This window comes from Pelmatolapia mariae, linkage group LG15 (genome assembly GCF_036321145.2).
Source record: "Pelmatolapia mariae isolate MD_Pm_ZW linkage group LG15, Pm_UMD_F_2, whole genome shotgun sequence".
Taxonomy (NCBI): Eukaryota; Metazoa; Chordata; class Actinopteri; order Cichliformes; family Cichlidae; genus Pelmatolapia; species Pelmatolapia mariae.
Genome location: NC_086240.1, coordinates 28,696,878 through 28,719,942, shown reverse-complemented (window position 1 = coordinate 28,719,942; position 23,065 = coordinate 28,696,878). Strand labels below are relative to the sequence as shown.

At 45.1% G+C, this 23,065-nt stretch overlaps 2 protein-coding genes across 6 annotated transcripts; both read right to left on the bottom strand.

Moving 5' to 3' along the window:
* Window positions 1–36: 36 nt before the first annotated feature.
* LOC134643871 (protein Z-dependent protease inhibitor-like) lies at window positions 37–14,412 on the bottom strand. 3 transcript variants are annotated; one of them, XM_063496507.1, is made up of 6 exons: window positions 14,286–14,412; window positions 12,234–12,525; window positions 11,882–12,163; window positions 3,177–3,450; window positions 2,826–2,973; window positions 37–2,380 (listed from the first exon to the last, which is right to left on the bottom strand). In XM_063496507.1, exons 2-6 carry the CDS (start codon window positions 12,517–12,519, stop codon window positions 2,198–2,200), a joined length of 1,173 nt encoding a protein of 390 aa, XP_063352577.1. In that variant the 5' UTR covers window positions 12,520–12,525; window positions 14,286–14,412; the 3' UTR covers window positions 37–2,197. The 3 variants fall into 3 exon arrangements, with proteins under 3 accessions (XP_063352577.1, XP_063352578.1, XP_063352579.1); XM_063496508.2 differs by lacking the exon at window positions 14,286–14,412 and adding an exon at window positions 14,034–14,158; XM_063496509.1 differs by lacking the exon at window positions 14,286–14,412 and adding an exon at window positions 13,844–14,004.
* A 1,145-nt stretch (window positions 14,413–15,557) lies between these two features.
* Window positions 15,558–22,873, bottom strand: xrcc3 (X-ray repair complementing defective repair in Chinese hamster cells 3). 3 transcript variants are annotated; one of them, XM_063496510.1, is made up of 7 exons: window positions 22,714–22,873; window positions 20,998–21,135; window positions 20,721–20,918; window positions 18,398–18,552; window positions 18,118–18,330; window positions 18,001–18,053; window positions 15,558–17,915 (listed from the first exon to the last, which is right to left on the bottom strand). In XM_063496510.1, exons 1-7 carry the CDS (start codon window positions 22,766–22,768, stop codon window positions 17,684–17,686), a joined length of 1,044 nt encoding a protein of 347 aa, XP_063352580.1. In that variant the 5' UTR covers window positions 22,769–22,873; the 3' UTR covers window positions 15,558–17,683. The 3 variants fall into 3 exon arrangements, with proteins under 3 accessions (XP_063352580.1, XP_063352581.1, XP_063352583.1); XM_063496511.1 differs by having other exon boundaries at window positions 18,001–18,038; XM_063496513.1 differs by lacking the exon at window positions 18,001–18,053 and having other exon boundaries at window positions 17,706–17,915.
* Between the last annotated feature and the right edge of the window lie 192 nt (window positions 22,874–23,065).

Genomic DNA, 23,065 nt, shown 5'->3' with positions numbered 1-23,065 from the left:
GGTGAGCACCTATGAACACATCAGTACTGCGGAGGATTCACGTTAAATAGGTTTAATATTTCATAAATGCAACAGCACAGGATACACAACATGCTAATCAGCTGTAAACACAAAGTGCAGCTGATGGAGAGGTCTACATCAGAGTTTCACACAGAAGTTTCAAAAGTGGAAAAGAATTTAAAAAAAAACAACAGTTAAAACAAACAAAAAATAAAATATCAGCGCTAACTTACTGAAATTACTGATGAATATTATCTATATTCTCTGTGAAACTATGGCCTCAGTCACACTTGAGGAAAAAACAGGAGAGTAACCTTCATGTGACCAGGAGAAACCAGCTGAATGACTGCACTGAATTTTTTTCACGTCTGGGGCTGATTGTAAGTAATCCGGCAACCTATCACTCAAACACAGACAGATTGCCAACATGGATAAATTACTCAGCCTTAAAACTTTGGCTCTGTCCTGTCGCACTTTACTCAGTACTCACTTTGAGCGTTAACCCTAACATATCCCTGCTCCACAGTGATACTGGGACTTCCGAAAAAGTTGATTCTGTTCGTCTGGATGTTTTCAGTGAGAAACGTTTTGTCATCATCAGGTGACTTTTTCAGTCTCAACTCACTGCAGGTTTCCAACCTTATAAACAGTACATTTGCACAATGACTGAAACTGAACTAGCCCACTGAATAATGGGCTGCGAGGTCAGTTCCTTGATCAATTATATGCAACTTGTCATGACCATTGATCAACAACCACTATTGATCAATAGCCATGAGTACCATTCACAGAGAGAAATTCAGTGGGCTAGTTTCAGTTATTGTGCAAATGTACTGTTTATAAGGTTGGAAACCTGCAGTCAGCTGAGACTGAAGAAGTCACCTTATGATGACGAAACGTTTCTCCCACTGAAAACGTCCAGACGAACAGAATCAACTTTTTTGGGATTTCCTTAACTAGATGACTGAGCATGCATCAAGACAAATACTGGGATTTGACTTAAACTGAGCAAAACTGAACTTGATGGAGCATCAAGGAGAGGAAGAAGGAGAATCCCAACACACTGTGGATGCAAGGTCCTATTGTCTTTTAGAGCAGAGTGGCTTTAAAAGTCTTTATTCTTCACAGAGATCAGTACACAACAAAAACGTGTGCGCACACACAGAGCTACATTCATATTTCCTTCTTTTACTTCCCTCAATAGGCCATAATGCAAAATGTATCTCTGCCAACATGCAGCTATTAATGTGGCTGTGTCAGTGTTTTAGAATAATATTTGAACATCACGATATGTTAAACGGGTTCAATTAATGTGTGCAAAGACTTACGCATTCTCCAAATACAAGACAAATGTTTAACACACGAGAACTAAATCCAGCTGTGCCATGCATGTGTCAAACTGCAACAACAGAAAATGCAGCCAGTTTAAAGAAAGAAGTGATAAAAATTTATACTCAGTAGATTCTTAAGAAAACAGACCGCTTTGATGAAGGATTTTTCTTCTGCATTCCTGCCGCGCCTCAACTGTGAACTTGGGAAGGAGTCTTGCTCCATTCACTGAGATCAACGGCAGACTTTCAGAGTCTGAGGGTTAATATGAAAATGACTCAGCTCTGTATCACAGCACCATGGACCACAGGTGTTGATTCTTTCATTCAGGAGTGTGTCTGTTCTTCTTTATGGGCCCATTATAGCAGCTCCAGAACCATTTACCTAGTAATTCTTTAGCGATGCCCTCATAGCGAAGCTTTCTTACTGTGGATACAGAACTCCAAAATATGAAAATCTTCTTACTAATTGATCACCGCTTTATCACATCTTAATCCACCAATGTTGGCCTGAAGACAGCAGCTGAGTAGGAGTGGTTCCTCTAATAACTACTTTCTGTCTTCAAAGTGACCAACTCAAAACTTCACAAAGATCACAAGGTGACTGCATACGGTCACACCGTGATCTCCAACCATTGTTTTTCCTAGTGTGACTGTGCTCTTATTGATAATGATAAAGATGTTACAGTCAGATGTCAGAGAGAATGTTACAGACAAAGCCGCTAATGGGACGCTAACAGAATTAATAATGTAAATCGCTGTTATATATCTAGCTAATATTTGTCACAGGACATCATTAGAAGATGGGACGGGGGGGGGGGGTGGACTGTTTGCCGCCGTGGAGGCTGTGGGTTGGTGTGTGGGCCCATTTATTTGCGGGTGGGGTCGTTGACTCGGCCAATGAACATCAGGCCACTGGTGCTTTGATGGTAGATGATGAAGATGAAGGGTCTGTTGAATGTCAGTCGAGGAGGAGGTGAGGAGAACACTGCATCTCCGGCGCTGGTGTCACTGCTGCTCTCTTCGACGGAGATGACAGACGTATGATACACCTGAGAGGAGAAGAAACCACAGCAGAATCTCGATTATTTAAACCTTTGTCACTTTGGCAACAGTGGGAAGGAAAAACTGGTAAAAAAAAACCATAGGCCCACCCCAGTGCATGTTGGTCCTATACCAGTCCTTTTACTTACAGAAAATGGCCCTAGAGTTCTTCCTAGCTGACTTAACAAGATAAACAACAAAACAAACAAAAAAAAGAAGTATTAACCTACAAATTAAACTACCAAATAACCCGAAAATATAAGTAAACCAACAACAAGCTTTAACAAATTTCAAAAATAATAAAAATAAAGAATAAATAGCTCCAACACCTGGAATTACAGGTTTAACCATAAAGAGACTTTATTCTGAACTCTGCCCTTTGATGACATCACAACCCACCTCCAGGTGGAGATGCCTCATATCCAAACAGCTCTTAATGTGGCAGACACTCACCTGTTTAAGTTTGGACCCTTCAGCTCCACCCATGTTGCTGAGGTCAGCGTCATCCTGAAAGACCTGGGTGATGTCAAGAGTCTGCAGTGCATCCTTAAGTGAGTATGAACGGTCCAATGAAAAGCGAGGAAACTGTACCTCCAATTTCCTATTTACAAAAGAAGAACATTTATTTCCTGGTTTTAATGAAGAAGCCAGTGGGAGGAAGAACAGTATAGGAGGGAGGAAGGAAGGAAAGGAGGATGGAAAGGAAAGGAAAGGAAAGGAAAAGAAGGAGGGAGGAAAGAAGGTAAAAAGGAAAGGAAAGGAAAGGAAAGGAAAGGAAAGGAAAGGAAAGGGAGAGGGCCTCACGTCTTCTTCAGCTGGCGGATCCAGGCCTGGATCTTATCAGCCGTAACTTCCTCCTCCACGGCGGTGACGTCCACGCCTTCATCGGGAAGCACAGCCAACATGGCTGCGCCGTCTGTCATCGGCAGCTTCAGCACGCCAGCCTTCACCGCAGCATCGTACGCCAGCAAGTACTTATCGGCCCTGAACATCATCGGAACCATGACGACATGATAGCTATCCACATAGAACCGCTCGTCCTGAGTGGACGACGCATTAAAGGGCGGAGTGAAGCTTGCTGAAACACACAGAAACTGTATTTGAACACATTATTGAGACAAGCTGCAGTTCTTCTGACGTCCAGCAGAGGAGTCATGCACAGGACTGTTAGTGACCTAAGGTATTAACGTCCTGACACTTTCATTGGTGTGGAGATTTTAAGCATGCTGATGTGGACTCCATGCTATCGGCGTACCAGCAGAGCGTGGATCAAGAACACGGGACAATCAAAAGAGCTGTCACACCTTAGTTCAAAGACTGAGGAGGTGGAGTCAGTGGAGCCTCGCAGGACTGCTTCAACACTCTAAGGCTACGTTCACACTGCAGGTCTTAATGCTCAATTCCGATTTTTTGATCAAATCCGATTTTTTTGTCTGTTTGTTCACACTACACATAAAATGCAACATCAAACGCGCTCTAGTGTGAACGCTCAAAGCGGCCCGCATGCGCAAAAGAAGATGTCACACACAACTCGCTCTGTTTAGACCCAGAGCAAACAATATTGTTTGACTGATGGCCCTTAATATAAAGACTTCGGACTTTATGTTTCCAAATTTTTGCTTTAAGTTATTTTGTTATTTACATAATAATGTAGATGATCCTTTTTGCTGTTTTAGAGGAGCGGTGCTTCAAAGGATAGTTGCAGATTTCTGTCAGAATCTGCAGAAAATACAGTAAAAATAAAATGTCCACATTTCTCCAACGTGGTCTTCCCAACAGTTTCACCGGATGGCAAGAAATCGTTCGCGATGTCCTATCGGGCGCTTCTCCGGCGCCGATAATTGGCGTCTGTCTTGTGTCAGTGACGTAAAAGACGGATTTAATGCGACTTGACCGTTCACACAGCAGTCGCTTTCTAAAACATCGGATACGTATCGGATTCAGGACCACATACGAAAGTGACCCAGATCGGATTTGAAAATATCGGATTTGTGCCGTTCACACTGTCATACCAAGATCGGATACGGGTCGCATAGGGGCAAAAAAATCGGATTTGATGCGTGTTATGCCTCCAGAAATGTGTTTTTTTTACCTTGTTATCACAGTTTAGAGTGACTTGTTTATTTTCGTAACCATGACAACATAGAAGCAGTGCACGCTGGGAGTCAGGAAGTAAATTTACCGTGTGGCTCCGGATATTGTTGTGTGGGCTCACGCAGCCGTCAGCTCCCCAGTTACAGGTTTAATCCTTTTTCCCTCCGCTAAGGCAAAGTCTGTGAGTATAATTCATTTTGTACAATTAAGCGGCGAAGCGTTTTGAACTGTTGTCTGTTATTCGGTTAGCTTTGTTGTGTCTCATATAAGCTATGCAGCTAGGCTGGCAAGCTGTGATAATTAGCCAGATGCTTTGACTTTATCGCATTGATAATACATTTCATATTTCATATATTTCATTGTATTGTGTTTACAGTTTCACAAATGCCCAGTAAACCTCCTGGAATTGAACCGTCCGTGTCCTGGAGTGTTTTTTGGGAGTGTTTAAGCTGAATGGAAACTTAGCCCATGACAGTGAAAAGACTGCAACACAGCTAACAGGGCATACGAGGATTGCCATCTTACGGAGCTATTCAATACTAAGAGATAAGCGGCTTCCACTACAGCTTCTAGAGAGCTTCGCAACAGCCTTCTTCTCCCGATACTGGAGACCCAGCGATACGTAATGTCACAACGTAGCAACGCTAACAAAGGAAATGGAGACAACCAGTCAGAGTGTGTGCGCTCAAGGAGCAGTCGCTCATCTGGTACATCGTCTGGCTCAAAAATCAGCATAGCCATCGCCATGGCAAAGGCAAAAGCTGAAGCCGCGCAGGCTAGAGCGGCACATTCGAAGAGGGAAATTGAGCTCAAAGTGGAGCAAGCACGTATTCAAGCCAGCCTTGACGCATTAATCGACGAAAAGGAAAAGGATGCCGCTGTGGCAGAAGTGAACTCCCTAGTAGCTGGTTTACAAGATATGGGCCTCGAAGTACGCAGCGAAGCTGACAGCCTGGTCTCCCAGTCTATAAAAGACCAGCGCGTCGCTGCCTTCATCTCCGAGCAAGCCAGCCTATGCAACAAGGGTTTATCAGCTACAGGAGATAACCTTCCACCTTCTCGACCAGTCACCCACCCACATAATGCGGGCCAAACCCAGACTGCTGCTTCTGCTGCTATTATGCCACACCATGCTCTTCAGGCCCCTCGGAAAAGCGAGGCACCGTTACGACAAGGCTTCAAGTCGCCCTTCTACCCCCCTCCAACTCCCCAATTTAGTGGAACACCTCCGCATCAGAACCCCAGTCAGGATTTCACGTCTCCTGCGCACCACCCCGCTCATGGGACGCTTTACAGAGGTGACCACGACCATTCTACAACCACCGGGGGCCTCATCAAATATCTTGCTCGCAACCACCTGCTGACTTCAGGTCTCACCACATATGACGACCAGCCAATAAACTACTGGGCCTGGAAAACATCGTTCCAGAACGCCATCGCCAATCTAGACCTGTCTGCCGCAGAAGAACTCGACCTCCTAACCAAACACCTGGGAAAAGAGTCAGCAGAACAGGTAAGAAGAATAAAAGCAGTTAACATTAGGAATCCTACTGCTGGACTGTACGCGGCATGGGGGCGCCTCGACGAAGTATATGGCTCGCCAGAAGCCGTTGAAGAAGCTCTGTTCAGCAAACTAGAAAGCTTTCCAAAGCTCACAACAAAGGATCCACAGAGGCTCCGGGATCTAGCTGACCTGTTGTCAGAGCTACAAGCCGCCAAGGAGGATGGCTACCTCGCAGGCCTGTCGTACTTGGATACCTCCAGAGGAATTAAGCCCATCATCGAGAAGCTCCCATACAACATACAAGAAAAGTGGCTATACCACGGGACAAGATACAAACAAGAACATTTCGTCAGCTTCCCACCTTTCTCTGTGTTGGTGAACTTCATCCGCACCGAGGCGAAAGCACGTACGGACCCAAGTTTCAACCTCTTCATGCAAGCTCCAGCCGAGAGAAGGAATAAATGGGAGAAGCCCACGAAGACGTCCGTTCACGTACACAAGACACAGGTCTCAGGAACTGCCAAGTCTGAGTCTAAAGAAAGCAGGGAACGTATTGACCCGAATAAACATTGCCCCCTGCACAAAAAGCCCCATCCTCTGAAGAAATGCAGAGGTTTCCGTGAGAAGAGCTTAGATGATCGCAAACAGCTTTTGAAAGAACACTACGTCTGCTTTCGCTGTTGCTCGTCAACAGAACATCTTGCAAAGAATTGCACAGCCGAGATAACATGTACTAAGTGTGGGAGCACTGCTAACGTGACAGCTCTTCACCCCCACCCACCTACCTGGAAACCCAAGTCGTTCCCTTCCACCTCAGAGGATAGCGGGGAGGAGGACAGAGCGGATAACCAGGAGGTCAAGTCAACGTGCACACAGGTATGTGGGGAAGGTCTGAGTGCCAGAGCGTGCGCTAAGATCTGCCTCGTCAGGGTGTTCCCAAACGGACACAGAGGGGAATCTAAGAGAATGTACGCTATATTGGATGAGCAGAGTAACCGCTCCCTCGCGCGGTCAGAGTTCTTCGAAGCCTTTAAGATCTCCGGGCGCTCTTATTCATACACATTAAAGACCTGCGCAGGATGTACGGAGACATCGGGGAGGAGAGCCAGCGGCTACACCGTAGAGCCAGTGGATAAGAAGTTGAGTATTTCTCTGCCTACACTCCTCGAGTGCAACCAAATCCCTAACGTCCGTGCGGAGATTCCTACCCCCGATGCAGCATACCATCATGCCCACCTAAAACGCATCGCTGACAAGATACCGCCTCCGGACCCAGACGCCAAGATTCTTCTCTTACTGGGCAGAGATATCTTACGGGTCCACAAGGTCCGAGAGCAGATAAGTGGCCCCGGAGATGCCCCCTTTGCCCAAAGGCTTGACCTAGGGTGGGTCGTCGTTGGGGATGTGTGCCTTGGAGGTGCTCATAGACCACTGGAGGTGAGAAGTTACAAAACAGCCGTTCTAGGAAACGGTCGTACAAGTCATTTCCAGCCATGCAACAACCAGATCAAAGTGACAGAGGTGTTTGGACAAGCACGTAACCATCAACATCATCCAGCGCTAACCTCGACGATGCTAATTGGAGACAACTTGGGGCAAACTGTCTTTGCTCGCACTCCCAACGACCACAAACTTGCTCCATCCATGGAAGATTTAGAGTTTCTGAAAATAATGGAAGCCGAGTGTTACCAGGACAGCTCCAAAAGTTGGGTCGCACCTTTGCCGTTTAGGTCACCGAGGCGGCGACTCCCCAACAACAGGAAACAGGTTCTTGAACGCCTTGTCTCACTTCGTCGCTCACTGGAAAAACGACCACGGATGAAAGCTGATTTCCTAGAGTTTATGGAGAAGATGCTCAAGAAGGCACACGCAGAAGTTGCCCCACCCATGCAACCTGGACAGGAGTGTTGGTACTTGCCCCTGTTCGGTGTGTACCACCCTCGGAAGCCAGACAAGATCCGCGTGGTCTTCGACAGCAGTGCATCTTATGAGGGAGTATCGCTCAATGATGTTTTACTCACTGGTCCCGATCTTAATAACAGCCTACTAGGTGTTCTTATGAGGTTTAGGAAGGAACAGGTTGCAATCACTGCCGACATCGAGCACATGTTCCACTGCTTCATCGTGAAAGAGGACCACCGGGATTTTCTCCGTTTCCTGTGGTATAGAGACAACGACCCTACCTCCGACATCGTGGACTACAGGATGCGGGTTCATCTTTTTGGTAACAGCCCCTCGCCTGCAGTTGCAGTGTATGGCTTGCGGCGGGCGGCTAAGGCAGCAGAGGCTGACTACGGCAGTGATGCAAGGAGATTCATCGACCGCGATTTCTATGTCGACGATGCCTTGAAGTCTTTCAGCACAGAGGAAGAAGGCATCGCAGTTCTCCAACGAGCGCAGAAGATGCTTGCGGCTTCTAACCTCAGGCTGCACAAAATTGCATCAAATCGGTCTGCAGTCATCAGAGCATTCCCCCCCCAGGATCACTCTCAGGATTTCAATAGCCTAGATCTCTTCATTGATGATCTGCCTATCCAGCGTAGCCTGGGACTGTTCTGGAACATGCGCACAGACACCTTCACGTTTCAGATCGAGGTCGATCAGAAGCCGTTCACCCGCAGAGGGGTACTCTCAACCGTGAACAGCCTCTACGACCCCCTAGGGTTTCTCGCACCCATCACAGTTAATGGAAGACTGATACTCAGAGAACTCACCATGCAAGCGGAGGATTGGGACGCACCTCTCCCCAAAGACATGGAGATTGAGTGGATTAGATGGAAACAGTCACTCCAAGACCTGGAGGGGCTCCAAATACCACGCCCTTATACGTCCCTCTCCACCACAGGTGCCCTAAGAAGAGAACTCTGTGTCTTCGCGGACGCATCGGTCAAAGCAATAGCAGCCGTGGCCTACATCAGGGTAACCAGCAAGCAGGGACAGACTGAGATTGGCTTCGTCTTTGGGAAAGCAAAGTTGGCTCCCCAACCTGGCTTAACTATCCCTAGACTTGAACTTTGCGCCGCTGTGCTCGCTGTCGAGATCGCCGAGATGATAGTTGCAGAGATGGACACAACGTTTGACAACATCACCTATTACACAGATAGCAAAGTTGTACTGGGGTACATCCACAACCAGTCAAGGAGATTTTATGTCTACGTACACAACAGGGTTCAACGAATTCTTCAGTCACCTTGTCCCGGCCAGTGGAAGTACGTCCCAACGCATCTCAACCCAGCTGACGTTGGGTCAAGAACTGTAGCATCAGCCCTGCTTAGCAGCACACCATGGCTCAAAGGACCAGCCTTTCTCTGTGACGCATCAGGGCATCCATCTGAGCTTCAAGAGACTCATAATCTTGTCGACCCCGACATCGATGCCGAAGTGCGTCCACAGGTGACTACAAGACTCACCCATGTCGCCAAAGGTGTGGTACGCCCACAACGCTTTGAACGCTTCTCCAAGTTCAGCACGCTCCGTGTAGCCATCGCACACTTGATCCACGTAGCTCGCTCCTTTGCTCGCTCGATTCAGAACGAATGTCAAGGCTGGCACATTTGTCGTCCTACAGAAGAAGAGCTGCTGAAAGCCGAAGTGTGCATTGTAAGGAGTGTCCAGGGTGAGTGCTACGCAGAAGAGCTCAAGTGCATCAACTCGGGAACCAACATACCATCTTCTAGCAGCTTGTGGAGATTGCACCCCTTTGTAGACCAAGATCGACTACTCAGGGTAGGAGGTCGGATCGAGCAGTCAGGCTTAGGCATGAACGAGACTCATCCCATCATCATTCCTGGCCGGCATCACCTCGCCACTCTGCTTGTGTCTCACTATCACGAAGCAGTGAAGCACCAAGGGAGACATCTTACTGAAGGTGCCATTCGAGCTGCAGGGTTTTGGCTCGTGGGAGCCAAACGCTGTATCAGCAGTCTGCTTTACAGATGTATCACTTGTAGGAAACTGAGAGGGAAGGCTGAACATCAACAGATGGCAGCCCTGCCGGCAGAACGGCTACAAGTAGCACCTCCCTTCACCTACGTAGGTGTCGATGTCTTTGGACCATGGGACGTCGTTTCACGCCGCACAAGAGGAGGAGTCTCCAACTCCAAGCGATGGGCGGTGATGTTCTCGTGCATGTGTTCCAGGGCAGTGCATATTGAGGTGATTGAAGCAATGAGTGCTAGCAGCTTTATCAATGCCTTGAGGAGATTCTTTGCGGTCAGGGGCCCCGCAAAGCAGATACGCTCGGACTGCGGAACTAACTTCGTCGGCGCCTCCCGTGAGCTGGAGATGGACAAGACAAATCCAGGGTTTGACAGTGTGGAGAAGTACCTCAACAAACAGAGCTGCACCTGGGTGTTTAACCCACCCCATGCGTCCCATATGGGTGGCGCATGGGAGAGAATGATTGGCATCGCCCGTCGTATCTTGGACTGCATGCTGCTTGAACAGAGAAAGTCTCGCCTGACACATGAGGTTCTGACCACGCTTATGGCTGAGGTAGCTGCAATTATGAACGCAAGGCCGATCATCCCAGTGTCATCAGATCCGGAGTCGCCCTGCATCCTCACGCCAGCAATGCTCCTGACTCTCAAAACAGGTCCCACGCCTCCTTTACCGTCAGGCAAGTTCGAGGAAGCAGATCTTTTCAGAGAGGAGTGGAAACAAGTTCAGGGCTTAGCAGACATGTTTTGGAACAGGTGGAGGCGTGAATACCTCAAAACACTGCAACTTCGGCACAAGTGGCAAGGGAAACAGCCGAGCCTTCAAGAAGGGGACATAGTTCTCCTAAAAGATAATCAGGCAGAGAGAAATGAGTGGCCCATGGGCATCATCACGAAAACCTTTCCAGGGAAGGATGGATTGGTCCGGAAAGTCGAAGTGGAAGTCGTCAAGGATGGAGATAGGAAAGGATTCTCTCGTCCCATTACAGAAGTAGTTCTGCTTCCTTCTCCAAAGTCTGATTCTGCCAATTAATGTGGGCTCTTTAAAGACCCCAAGCGGGGAGTGTTATGCCTCCAGAAATGTGTTTTTTTTACCTTGTTATCACAGTTTAGAGTGACTTGTTTATTTTCGTAACCATGACAACATAGAAGCAGTGCACGCTGGGAGTCAGGAAGTAAATTTACCGTGTGGCTCCGGATATTGTTGTGTGGGCTCACGCAGCCGTCAGCTCCCCAGTTACAGGTTTAATCCTTTTTCCCTCCGCTAAGGCAAAGTCTGTGAGTATAATTCATTTTGTACAATTAAGCGGCGAAGCGTTTTGAACTGTTGTCTGTTATTCGGTTAGCTTTGTTGTGTCTCATATAAGCTATGCGGCTAGGCTGGCAAGCTGTGATAATTAGCCAGATGCTTTGACTTTATCGCATTGATAATACATTTCATATTTCATATATTTCATTGTATTGTGTTTACAGTTTCACAAATGCCCAGTAAACCTCCTGGAATTGAACCGTCCGTGTCCTGGAGTGTTTTTTGGGAGTGTTTAAGCTGAATGGAAACTTAGCCCATGACAATGCGCTTTCGCCTGCAGTGTGAACGTAGCCACTGCAACTATCCTTTGAAGCACCGCTCCTCTAAAACAGCAAAAAGGATCATCTACATTATTATGTAAATAACAAAATAACTTAAAGCAAAAAATTTGGAAACATAAAGTCCGAAGTCTTTATATTAAGGGCCATCAGTCAAACAATATTGTTTGCTCTGGGTCTAAACAGAGCGAGTTGTGTGTGACATCTTCTTTTGCGCATGCGGGCCGCTTTGAGCGTTCACACTAGAGCGCGTTTGATGTCGCATTTTATGTGTAGTGTGAACAAGCAGACAAAAAAATCGGATTTGATCAAAAAATCGGAATTGAGCATTAAGACCTGCAGTGTGAACGTAGCCTAAGTCCTGCCCTCTGGCAGATGATACATACCTCTGTAGGCGGTAACGGCGGCGAGCAGCAGCTGGGTCTGATGGTCCACTTCGGAAATTAAATTCTGGACCTTTTCTACAGTCTGCTCCAGCGCCCAGTGGTTGATGGTGTTGACGGCTTCGTAAGCCTTTGTGTAGTCCACACCCTGAACTGTGCCTCCGAGCTTGGTCTGAACCAGGTTCAGGTAGGACGAGGCCACTTGGACACTCTGAGAGGGGAAGATGGCCGCACCCTGCTGCAGAGAGACTGTCGGAATGGCGTTCCTCAGAGTCTGAAACACATCTGAGCACAGGAGCACCACTTAGAACCTGAACCACAACCAGAATCTGGTGACCCTTGACCTTAAACCCACCTGGGAGTGTCTGAGCGTCCAGCCCGGTCAGCGTGAGTCCCGCCTGCAACTGCTCGCGGGTCTGTCCGTTGGTGGCACTCAGCAGCACTGTCAGAGCAGCAGACAAAGTGAACGGACACAGCAGGACGTTCTCGTCAGAGCGGGCGGCGAGTACTCGGTACAGACGGGCGCCAAAGTCCGCGTTCCTGCTGATCAGGTCCTGCAGGGCACTGGTCTCTGAGGAGGCGGGGCTTAGCAGGAGTACGAGGACAATGCTGACCAATGAGATGGGGCCCGGGTGAGTCATGGCGTCCTGCGTGTTAGATAAACAAAGCCTGAACCTGTGCCGTTTACCTGGGGTCCGTTCTTCGTACCTCGCTTACTACATCCAAGATCAAATGACACATCCAAGATCAAATCATCGCGCCAACTTTGAGCTCACTAATCTGGTTCTCCGAACACACCTGTTGTTGACGATTAGTTTAGCTGGATGAAGTAATCTGAGATCACTGGGTGGCTTAAAAGGGGCTACGCATCGATAGTAGAAACATTGATCGGCAACCCTGTGATTGGTCGGCGAAGATGTCGAAGGAGCGCGCTCAGTATTTTACGGCAGCAGAGCAAGAACTCTTGATTGAGGGATTTCAGGAGTTTCGGAGTTTAATTAAAACGCAAGGGAACACTGCAAAGGCTGCAAAAGCAAGGAGAGAGGGCTGGCAGAAAGTTGCTGACAAATTAAACTCGTAAGTAATTTATTATATTATATTACATTATATCATATTATATTATATTACATTATATCCTCTTTCACATTAGAGCCACAACAGGACCCACTAGAACATGGGAACAAGTTTATTTGTTTATTTATAAGGAACCCCATTAGCTTCCACAACAGTGGTTGCTAATCTTCCTGGGGCCCAAACCGTCAAATACAAAAATAAAATGTTACACAATGAGTTGGATGCAAAATGTCCACATAATTTGGCACTTACATCCACAATAAGGTTTTACAATTCTGAAAATGTAAACATGTGAATATTAAAAATTATAAAAAAAAATAAAATTAAAAAAAAAAGTGAAATATAAGAATATTCTACAGAATGGTAATATTTATCACTTATATTGCTTTTAGTCTCTTGAAAAGAGACCCTGAAATAATCTGTTTGTTTGTAAATAATACCCTCACGGGAAAATCGATATCTCTCTATGAGCACACTGTCGCGCTGAGCTAAAGGATCCTGTCTATCCCGCAATATACGCTGAATTCTGAAAACTCTCCTTATCAGTCTTGCACCTTCCGCAATGGGTTGCTCGCGTACAAACGGACAGGGCTGCGACAGACTTCCCAAATCCACCTTCGCTTTTATAGCCGTGGTCTCTCATCTTGATTACACGAAGTAATTTACTATTACTACTCTAAAATATGAATTACATCTGAAATAATCAAATACATGAAATAGAATGATTAATAGTACATTTCCCTTTTTTTAGGAAATGACCTGTATGTATCTGTATGACATCAATAAAAGAATCAAATACTGCATTATCTTTAGTTACATTGATAATATTTATTTATGGAAAAACAGTGCAGAAATATCGCTGTTGCTTTCATATAACTGAAGCGGACATACCTGATCTAATCCTGTTTACATAAAGTAAGCCTGCTCCCAAGCAGGTTTACGCTTACGGATCTGTTGCTATGACAGCAAGTCCCGGATGAGCTTCGGAGAACCGAACGATCCAAGATCACGCGAAATCGTCAACAATCAAATCCAGCTAACTTACTTAGCGAGGTACGAAGAACGGACCTCTGGGCCTTACCTGTGAGGTAAACACGACACGTCATCGGTCCATAGGGCCACGCCCTTAACATCTCGTGACGTCATTTGTTTTTGTTTCCATTTCCTGATCAGACTTTTAATGTGAATTAATTCTCGATCACTGATCGATCGCTGATTAGCTGACTAACAGCGGAGGAAGAAAATCAATCACAAATCTTACTGATGATCGAGTCAGTCTACCGCTGTAAACAACAACAAACAACCGACAGGAAACAAACACGCTGGGTCTGACCTGCAGCTGATCTTCAATCTTTGATTTTCGATCTGAAGCTTCACGCAATGTGCATCACCGACCAGCTCCCATTCCGACCCTCACCGGAAACTACAGCTTCCGGTGAAGCTGTAGCTGTAGTTTCACCGGACACGCCCATTTCAAAATAAAAGCCGAAACTTTATATTACGTCAAACCAAACGAGTTTTTTTAACTCAATAAGATCAGCTGATCGGTCATAAAGGATCTCACCCCGCTTTGTGGTGTTCATCACGTTCAATAAACACAAGCTTTTCTCTTCCGGAAAGCGTCAGTTACCATGGTAACAGACTGTGCCCCTTACCTGGAGAAGATGACAGAGAGTGGAATTTTTCTGACTCAGTGAAGCACAAAACACCATCATACGACAGGGTATGAGAACAATATATGGAATGTGGAGATAACACGCTGCTGTCCCCTCCTCGTGTAGATGAGTCAGTGAAACAAAGCGATCAGTCCCACAGTGATACATCATCCATCCTCGTTCATGCACGAGGGTGTAACCATCGATAACCTCGCATCTGTCCATTACCAGACATTTCGTTTTGCACAAATCCAATCTTCTACGTTTGTGTTTTCCTTCTGATCAGACGAAGCTTGTTGTACCATCTCTTCATCGTCCTCATTCTGATCTCCGCCCTGTGTTTATGATTCCAAAGACAAATTGTTTCCTTCCTTATTACTACAACGTACGTCCTCGCTAACACAGCGGCAGTTTGGCCTGAAACAACAGCTGTAATCTGCACATTACCACTGTTATTTCTTAGAATGATCAATAATGGCTTTTTAATTTTCTAAATGTGGCTGTACCATCCACACCGGTGATTGTCTGCCAAAAACTGCTTTCCGGCATTTGCCAAAAACTGATTGCTTGTATTTAAACTGCTATAAATAACTTGTTGGTGTATAATATGTGAAACATATGTCAAATGTATCCCTCGTGAATGATATCACGTCACCTTGAGCAACAAACAACATTCCTGTAACAAGGTAGAAGCCGCAATCAGTTTTTGGCTGTGAGTTTTATGTATCCTTTATGTATGCAGTTAAAAAAATATTGTTGACTTTAAAAATCTTTTAAGAGTAATCTGGCCAAGAGGACAGCTGAAATTGCAACAAATGCAAAAATAGTTCTGTAAATATATTTTAAGTGGACAAAAGGGAGCTGATTGATTATAATGTAAGTGCAATAACACAGTCACAAAGATACTTCAGAAACAGGTAATTTTTAAATTAATTTTATATATAACCCCTTTGTAATACCTGTTCACCAAAGTCTATTTAGCAACGTAACGATATTACACATAAAAAAAACACACGCAAACATTGGAAATCAGTTTTTGGCAGGCAATCCACTTTTTGGCACAACACCGGGATACTCTCTTGCTTCTTCTATGTTGAAAGATTGGGTTGGTTTCCTGTTGTTATGGCAGTGAAACTGTGCAGGCGCAGTAAAAGGATGGCGACGTTAGCCGAGCTAGAGGATAGGCTGCGACAAAGATCCGTGCGAGGCAATAGTCTGACGGTTTTGGTTTTCAAACTACAAAATGAATGAAATGTTTGGATCAATTAAGTAACAATCCCTTTCCCGACCCCTGGTATAAGGATACCAGGGGTCGGCAACCCTGTGCACTCGTGCCACAGCTGGCACGAAAAGGGTTAACTGATGGCACGACACGCAGTGAATTACTCTGAGAAGGTGCATTAAAAATAAAGGGCACCGATGCACATCGCAAGTTAGCTCGCATAGACACATTAGTTGTGTCGCTTCTTAATGACGGTATCTTAGCTAATTACCCAATTACCAGATTCAACTTGTAATTGGCTAAAAATCACGTAGCCTACCGGTGAGAGGGACCTTGCTAGCTGGCAGTTTTTTCAAGCGATGTTGAAATTTCCACATTCCGACACTTCAGATGCCTCAGAGCTGTCCACTCAGCGCAGCATCAGCACCACGGAAATACACACAAATACAATACTGTACTATACCAACAAGTGCGAACAAATATAGATCTATAAAGTTGTTCTATATAGTGTGTAACTGTTGATATAGAGCGTTATTAAATTTATTGCTAATGCAATGGTTGATATGGCACATTGACTTCTGAGGAAATTTTAGATGGCACTCATTATCAGAAAGGTGACCGACCCCTGCCTTATGCTATGATACAAATTTTAAAAAAGCAAAGAAAAGTGCTTTAGTGTTTGTCTTTTAGCTAACACTGTGTAGGAGAAAAAATTACATTAATAAATAATATGAACAATAATCACAAATCTAAGAAAAGCAGCTGCATGAGGCTACAATAGAAACACGTGTTCACACATGATAGCAGTGTCAGTGACAGTGAGGTTGAATCAGTCTGACGGAGGACGAGCTCTACTGTGGGGGTGATGGGCTGTCCATGATAGAGAGCAATTTGTTCTGTGACCTCTCTGACCCTCCCCGACTCAAACGCTTCCAAATTCTGACCAATGATGCTTGCAGTCTTGTGGATTAGTTTGATGATCCAGCTGCATCTCTGCACTGATGCTGCCCTTCAGCAGAGTAAACGGCGCTTGCTGCCACAGACTGGTAGAACATCTCCAACATCCTCCTGCACACATTAAAGGACCCGAGCTTCTTTAGAAAGTAGAGTTTCTCGTACACAGCATCACTGTTGGTCCTCAACAAAAAGCTTTTTTTGTTTTTTTACTCAGGACATTCATGTCAAGTAAAAAGGTTACTTCTATAGCACATTTAAAAACCTCAGCTGAAAAAAGTGCATAAAAGTTACTAAATCAACATTGAATATTGTTTTTAGCCTGGATCAAGAAACATCCAAGATTAGCTGTTTCACAGGCCGCAGTGACCTGGTAGAGTGCAGGAATGCAGCGCCAAACCATCGAGACACGTAACAAGATTTAAAACTGGATCCTCAAAGCAGTAACATATTTAAATGGATAAACAAGTCACAGCAGGAAGCTGATGTGAACGCCTGCTTAACGATCAGGCTGACAACACTTTCAGGCTGCTGCAGACACTGTTTCTATTTCTGCTGTAATCTGATTACACTTCCTGTTAAATGTGTTCAGTCACCAAATCATGTCAAATGACATTTAAAAGGTTCAGTCTGAAAATAATCTGAATCCACTTTAGCGGGTCAACCAGAACCGAATCATAGGCTCCTGAACAGACCAGGGTCCACCTGCACAGCAGAATCAGGATCATGTATCAGTCTGGACCTCCCGGCTCATTCTGTCCAGATCAAAGAGATATGAGGCCACTAACACACCTGTCTGACCCCCAGTCAATGCATCAGTGTCCACAACCTTCAGAACAGTCAGGAAACAGTGTGATCACTCTTTAATAATCTGATGCTACTGATGCTGTTTAATAAAGTTTATTTTCTATTTGAAGTCCAGCTCTCAACTCCTCTGAGCCCCTCCCTCCACACGGCAGCGTCTTGTCCGTCATGTGCCAGGTGAGGCGCAAACACCACCTCCAACCTGCGGAGAGCACTGCTCTGGTCACCACGGATGACCGTTCCTTGGAGACGGCGCATCATCAGCCGAACCATCACCTGATTGGCCCACGCCAACCCAAGAGCAGGAGACACAGTGGACGGCGAAGGCCTGAGTAGGAGGAAATTTACGCTGAAGTGGTTCCGAGGTCAAAGGTCAAAATGTGATCAGCTCATAAAGAAGATATCTGATTTACCCCATACTGTTGTGTGATTGGCTGAAAACATCTGTTACCTGGAAAACAAACACCTGTCACTGATTAGTGGTCAGAGATAAGAGACTGAACTCTGGTGTGTTACCTGGATGGTGTTACCTGGTTGATGCAGAGCACAGGTGTGCTGAACTCCTGACTCAGGTGATGTAGCGTGGAGGAGAAGGTGAGTAGCTGTCTGTTTCTCTCTAGCCAATCATCGGCCTGGAACTCGGCCCTGAACAGCGCTGCCACTGAGTCGACCACGATTAGGCGCACCAGACCGCGTGCCAGTAGGAGGCGGGCGCGGCGTGTTAGGCACACCTGGAGGGAATCCTGAGGACAGAGCAAGAAGTTATGGGTTGTAACGGGGTCTGAACAGATGTCGCATGATCAGACTTACCAGGTCGGCGGCATGCTCAATGTAAACGTGGTCGCTGAAGCGAAGACTGCTTACAAGGTCCGCAGGAACGTCAGAACGCAGACAGACTTGCTCGCCAATCAGCTGGTGCAGACGCTTAATGGGAAACGAGTCCTCAGTGCAGACATACAACGCACCTGGAACCAACAACGAACACACTAATAATGAATGTGACATATCAGAGGTGATTTATTAATTTACAAATCAGCAGGTCATTGAACAGGTAAAGTAAGTAAGTAAAATTTTATTTATATAGCACCTTTCTAGATAAAAGAGCACAAAGTGCTTCACACAGAGATAAAGTATAAAACAAAAACAGACAAAAGTTAACAAAATGCAATTTTAAAAAGATGTGTTTTTAGTTGTTATTTAAAAGAGACTACTGAGTCCACAGATCTTAAGCTCAGTGGGTGAGAGTTCCACAGTCTGGGAGCCACAGTGGCAAAAGCTCTGTCTCCCTTAGTTCTCAGCCTTGTATGCTGAATAACAAGTAGGCCTTGATCACATGACTTCAGGGACCTGCTAGGGACATAGGGCTGTAAAAGTTCAATGATGTAAGCTGGTGCTTGTCCATGAAGGTCAGAACCAGAATCTTAAAATGGACTCTGAATTTAATGGGGAGGCAGTGCAACTGTATTAGCAACGGTGTCACATGTGAGTACTTTGATGATCTGGCCAGAAGCCTTGCTGCAGCGTTTTGAACAATCGTCAGATGCTCCAAGGAGTTTTTGCTTAGACATGTAAACAGTAAATTACAGTAGTCCAATCATGATGAAATGAATGCATGTATAACAATCTCCAGTTCAGTGCGAGATACAATAGGGCTTAATTTAGCAATGTTTCTTAAGTGATAAAACCAAGACTGAACCAGAGATTTGACATGAACATCCAAAGTGAGAGGTGGTCAAAAATTATTCAATTCAATTTTATTTATATAGCGCGAAATCACAACAACAGTCGCCTCAAGGCGCTTTATATTGTAAGGTAGACCCTACAATAATACATACAGAGAAAAACCCAGCAATCAAATGACCCCCCAATAGCAAGCACTTTGGCGACAGTGGGAAGGAAAAACTTCCTTTTAACAGGAAGAAACCTCCGGCAGAACCAGGCTCAGGGAGGGGTGGCCATCTGCTGCGACCGGTTGGGGTGAGAGAAGGAAGACAGGATAAAAGACATACTGTGGAAGAAAGACAGAGATTAATAACAAGTACGATTCAATGCAGAGAGGTCTATTAACACATAGTGAGTGAAGAAGGTGACTGAAAAGGAAAAACTCAATGCATCATGGGAGTCCCTCAGCAGCCTATGCCTATTGCAGCATAACTAAGGGAGGATTCAGGGTCACCTGGTCCAGCCCTAACATATAGTTAGCCAACAGGAATGTTTTAAGCCTAATCTTAAAAGTAGAGATAGTGTCTGTCTCCCGAATCCAAACTGGAAGCTGGTTCCACAGAAGAGGGGCCTGAAAACTGAAGGCTCTGCCTCCCATTCTACTTTTAAATACCCTAGGAACAACAAGTAAGCCTGCAGTGCGAGAGCGAAGTGCTCTAATGGGGTGATATGGTCCTATAAGGTCATTAAGATAAGATGGGGCCTGATTATTTAAGACCTTGTATGTGAGGAGCAGGATTTTGAATTCAATTCTGGATTTAACAGGGAGCAAATGAAGGTTCCTGATAGCTGACTTCACAAACGTCGAAAGGGGACCAAGAGCATTCATTATCTTAGGTACATGTCTGTCAGGAGCACATACAAGGAATTCAGATTCAAACATCTTGGGGCTTAAAAACAAAAAGTATAACTGGATGTCATTTACGTAGCAGTGGTAGCAAATGTCCTCAAAGGGGCTCAAAATATGCTAGAGAGGAAGTAGATATATTAAAAACAATAAAGGCCCCAATACAGAATCTTGTGGCACACCATAGGTGAGGGAAGTACTTAGAAACTGCCACAGAAAAGTATCATTCATACAGATATGAGGAGAACCACTTTAAGGCAGATCCAGATACACCAACCCAATATTTCAGCCTTTCAAGCAGAAGGTGGTGGTAAGCTGTATCAAAGGCCAACGTGAGGTCCAACATCAGCAGAACAGAACATTTTCCTGCATCGTTTTGCACCAAAATGTCACTGGAGACTCTAAGAAGGGCTGTTTCAGTAGAATGAGCTCTGCGTAAGCCAGACTGAAATTTGTCAAGAATATTGTGTTTATCCAAAACTGCTGTAAGCTGCTTAGCCACAACCTTTTCACTGAATGTATCACAAACCTACTGATTGGCAAAATCATGGTGCGTTCACTGACCTGCTCCCAGCCCTCCGTGCTCTGCTGGGTACTGCACCGAGAGGCTGAGCTGCAGGCCCACCTGAGTCTTGCCGGTGCCACTCTCTCCAGCCAGCTCAGTGATGCCCCCCACAGGCAAACCGCCCCTCAAAAGGCGGTCCAGAACTGGACAGCCGAGCCTGAGCTGGGCGCCAGACACGCCGTGCTGCAGCTGCTGTGCTGAACACATACACACACACACTTGGTTAATGCATGATATCACATCACACAGTATGTCCAGTAAGACTCTTCTCCTGACCTGTGATTGGAGGGTGCCTTCTGCAGGTGGCAGTGGCAGCAGTGATCAGCTGCTGGACATCAGAGTTGGACAAACCGGTGAGTCTCTGCAGGTCTGGAGCAGAAGCACAGACCACATCCTGCACAGACTTTAGCTGAACTGCAGCAGGAGAAGCACAAGTGGTTACCACGGAAACAATGGAAACAACCCCCCCAAAAAAAGGAAGTCCAAGCAATTCATCACGTCTCTGAATGTTTGATGTTCACTGTCTAATCTGTAATAATCTGAATGGATCCTTAAAAAGAGCCAGCTGTCTCAGCTAATTACAGGCCAACCTCTAACCTTCCTTTCATCTTAAACATTCTTGAAAGAGTAGTTGTCAAACAGCTAACAGATCATCTGCAGAGGAATGGCTTATTTTAAGAGTTTCAGTCAGGTTTCAGAGCTCATCACAGCACAGAAACAGCTTTAGTGAAGGTTACAAATGATCTTCTTATGGCCTCTAACAGTGGACTCATCTCTGTGCTTGTCCTGCTAGACCTCAATGCAGTGTTCGATACTGTCGACCATAATATCCTATTTGAACAATTAGAGGATGCTGTAGGTATTACATGTAGGTATTATGTAAGACTGCTTTCTTCCATTTGCGCAATATCTCTAAAATTAGAGCTATCCTGTCTCAGAGTGACGCTGAAAAACTAGCTTATGCATTTATTACTTCTAGGCTGGTATACTGTTCATTATTATGAAGATGTAGTAAAAACTCCCTGAAAATACCTTCAGTTAATTCAAAATGCTGTAGCAAGAGTACTGACAGGGACTAGAGAGAGAGAGAGATTAGTCCACACAGTTATAATATTTGGAATAACAAGGATATCCTATATAAAGAAAACTTTTTTCTTAGATAGTTGGTTTAGGAACAACATTATTTTAGTCAACCAATTATTCGATTCAAATGGTATGCTTTTCTCATATGACGAATTTTGTCTACATTTCAATTTAGCAATAAATCATGACAATTATATTAAAGCATTTGGGTCTATACCTTCAGGGGTTTGTATGCTTTATAAGAATAAACACTAATATCCCTTCATACCACAGGCCACTGGCATCTCCAATACAAACTGTTGTTGGTAAGACTTCTGGCAGAGATTATGTGTTTTTATCTCAGAACATGTATTTAAAGGATTTGAACTGTTTTGAAAATATGTATTATTTGGGCTCCACAAAAACCAAAGACAATTCAACACTGATAACAGGTATATGATTAACTTGTTAATCTTAAAGCCTAAATTTCATATTCACAAATCCAAATGTTTAGGGAGACATCCCTCCTTTTATGTATACTTCTATGAGCTTTTATAATATCTAAATTCAATTAAGAATTCTACTAACCCCAAAGCTATAAAGGCTATGGTTGTATGTGAAAAAATAAAGATCCTCCCATCTCTTTACTCTTTGGCTTAATCAGTTAAACTTCTCCCCCTAGCGTATGCGTATTGTAGGTTCTGATAAATGGTCGTTTGTTTGTGGTTTACAATTTCTGTAAGTACAACACCTTTAATGTAATACTGTTTTAATTCTGCTTTGTACTGACCTTTAAATAAAGGTTTAAAAAGAGAACTTTATAGAGAGAGAGACCATATTTCTTGGCTTCCCCTCACTGGCTCCCTATTAAATCCAGAATAGTTTGAATAACTGCAGATTAATAACATCAGATGAGTTCGGTGCTGTTACCTCTCCTCAGGGCAGCGCTGACCCGCGGGTGGAGCAGTAGTTGGTCGCAGTTCATCCCGCTGACCTCCGTCCGTCCGACCGTTCGTCTGTGTGTTTGTTTACATCAAAAGCGCCACTGCATCGAAAATAACCCGCCGAACGAGAAACGTCATCAGGCGGCGCCGGGTGGTACCGTTCAACACAGTCTGGGGGGAGGAGTGGGGTTATTTCTGGGTCAAAAGAAGTCGAACCGGGTTTGTTTCATTGAATCGAATCCAGGTGACGCGATATAACGTATTGGTGACGTGATAACAGTTACATTCGTTCAGGGTTTAATTATTAGGATTCAAATGCTTTCCTTTCCAAACCCACG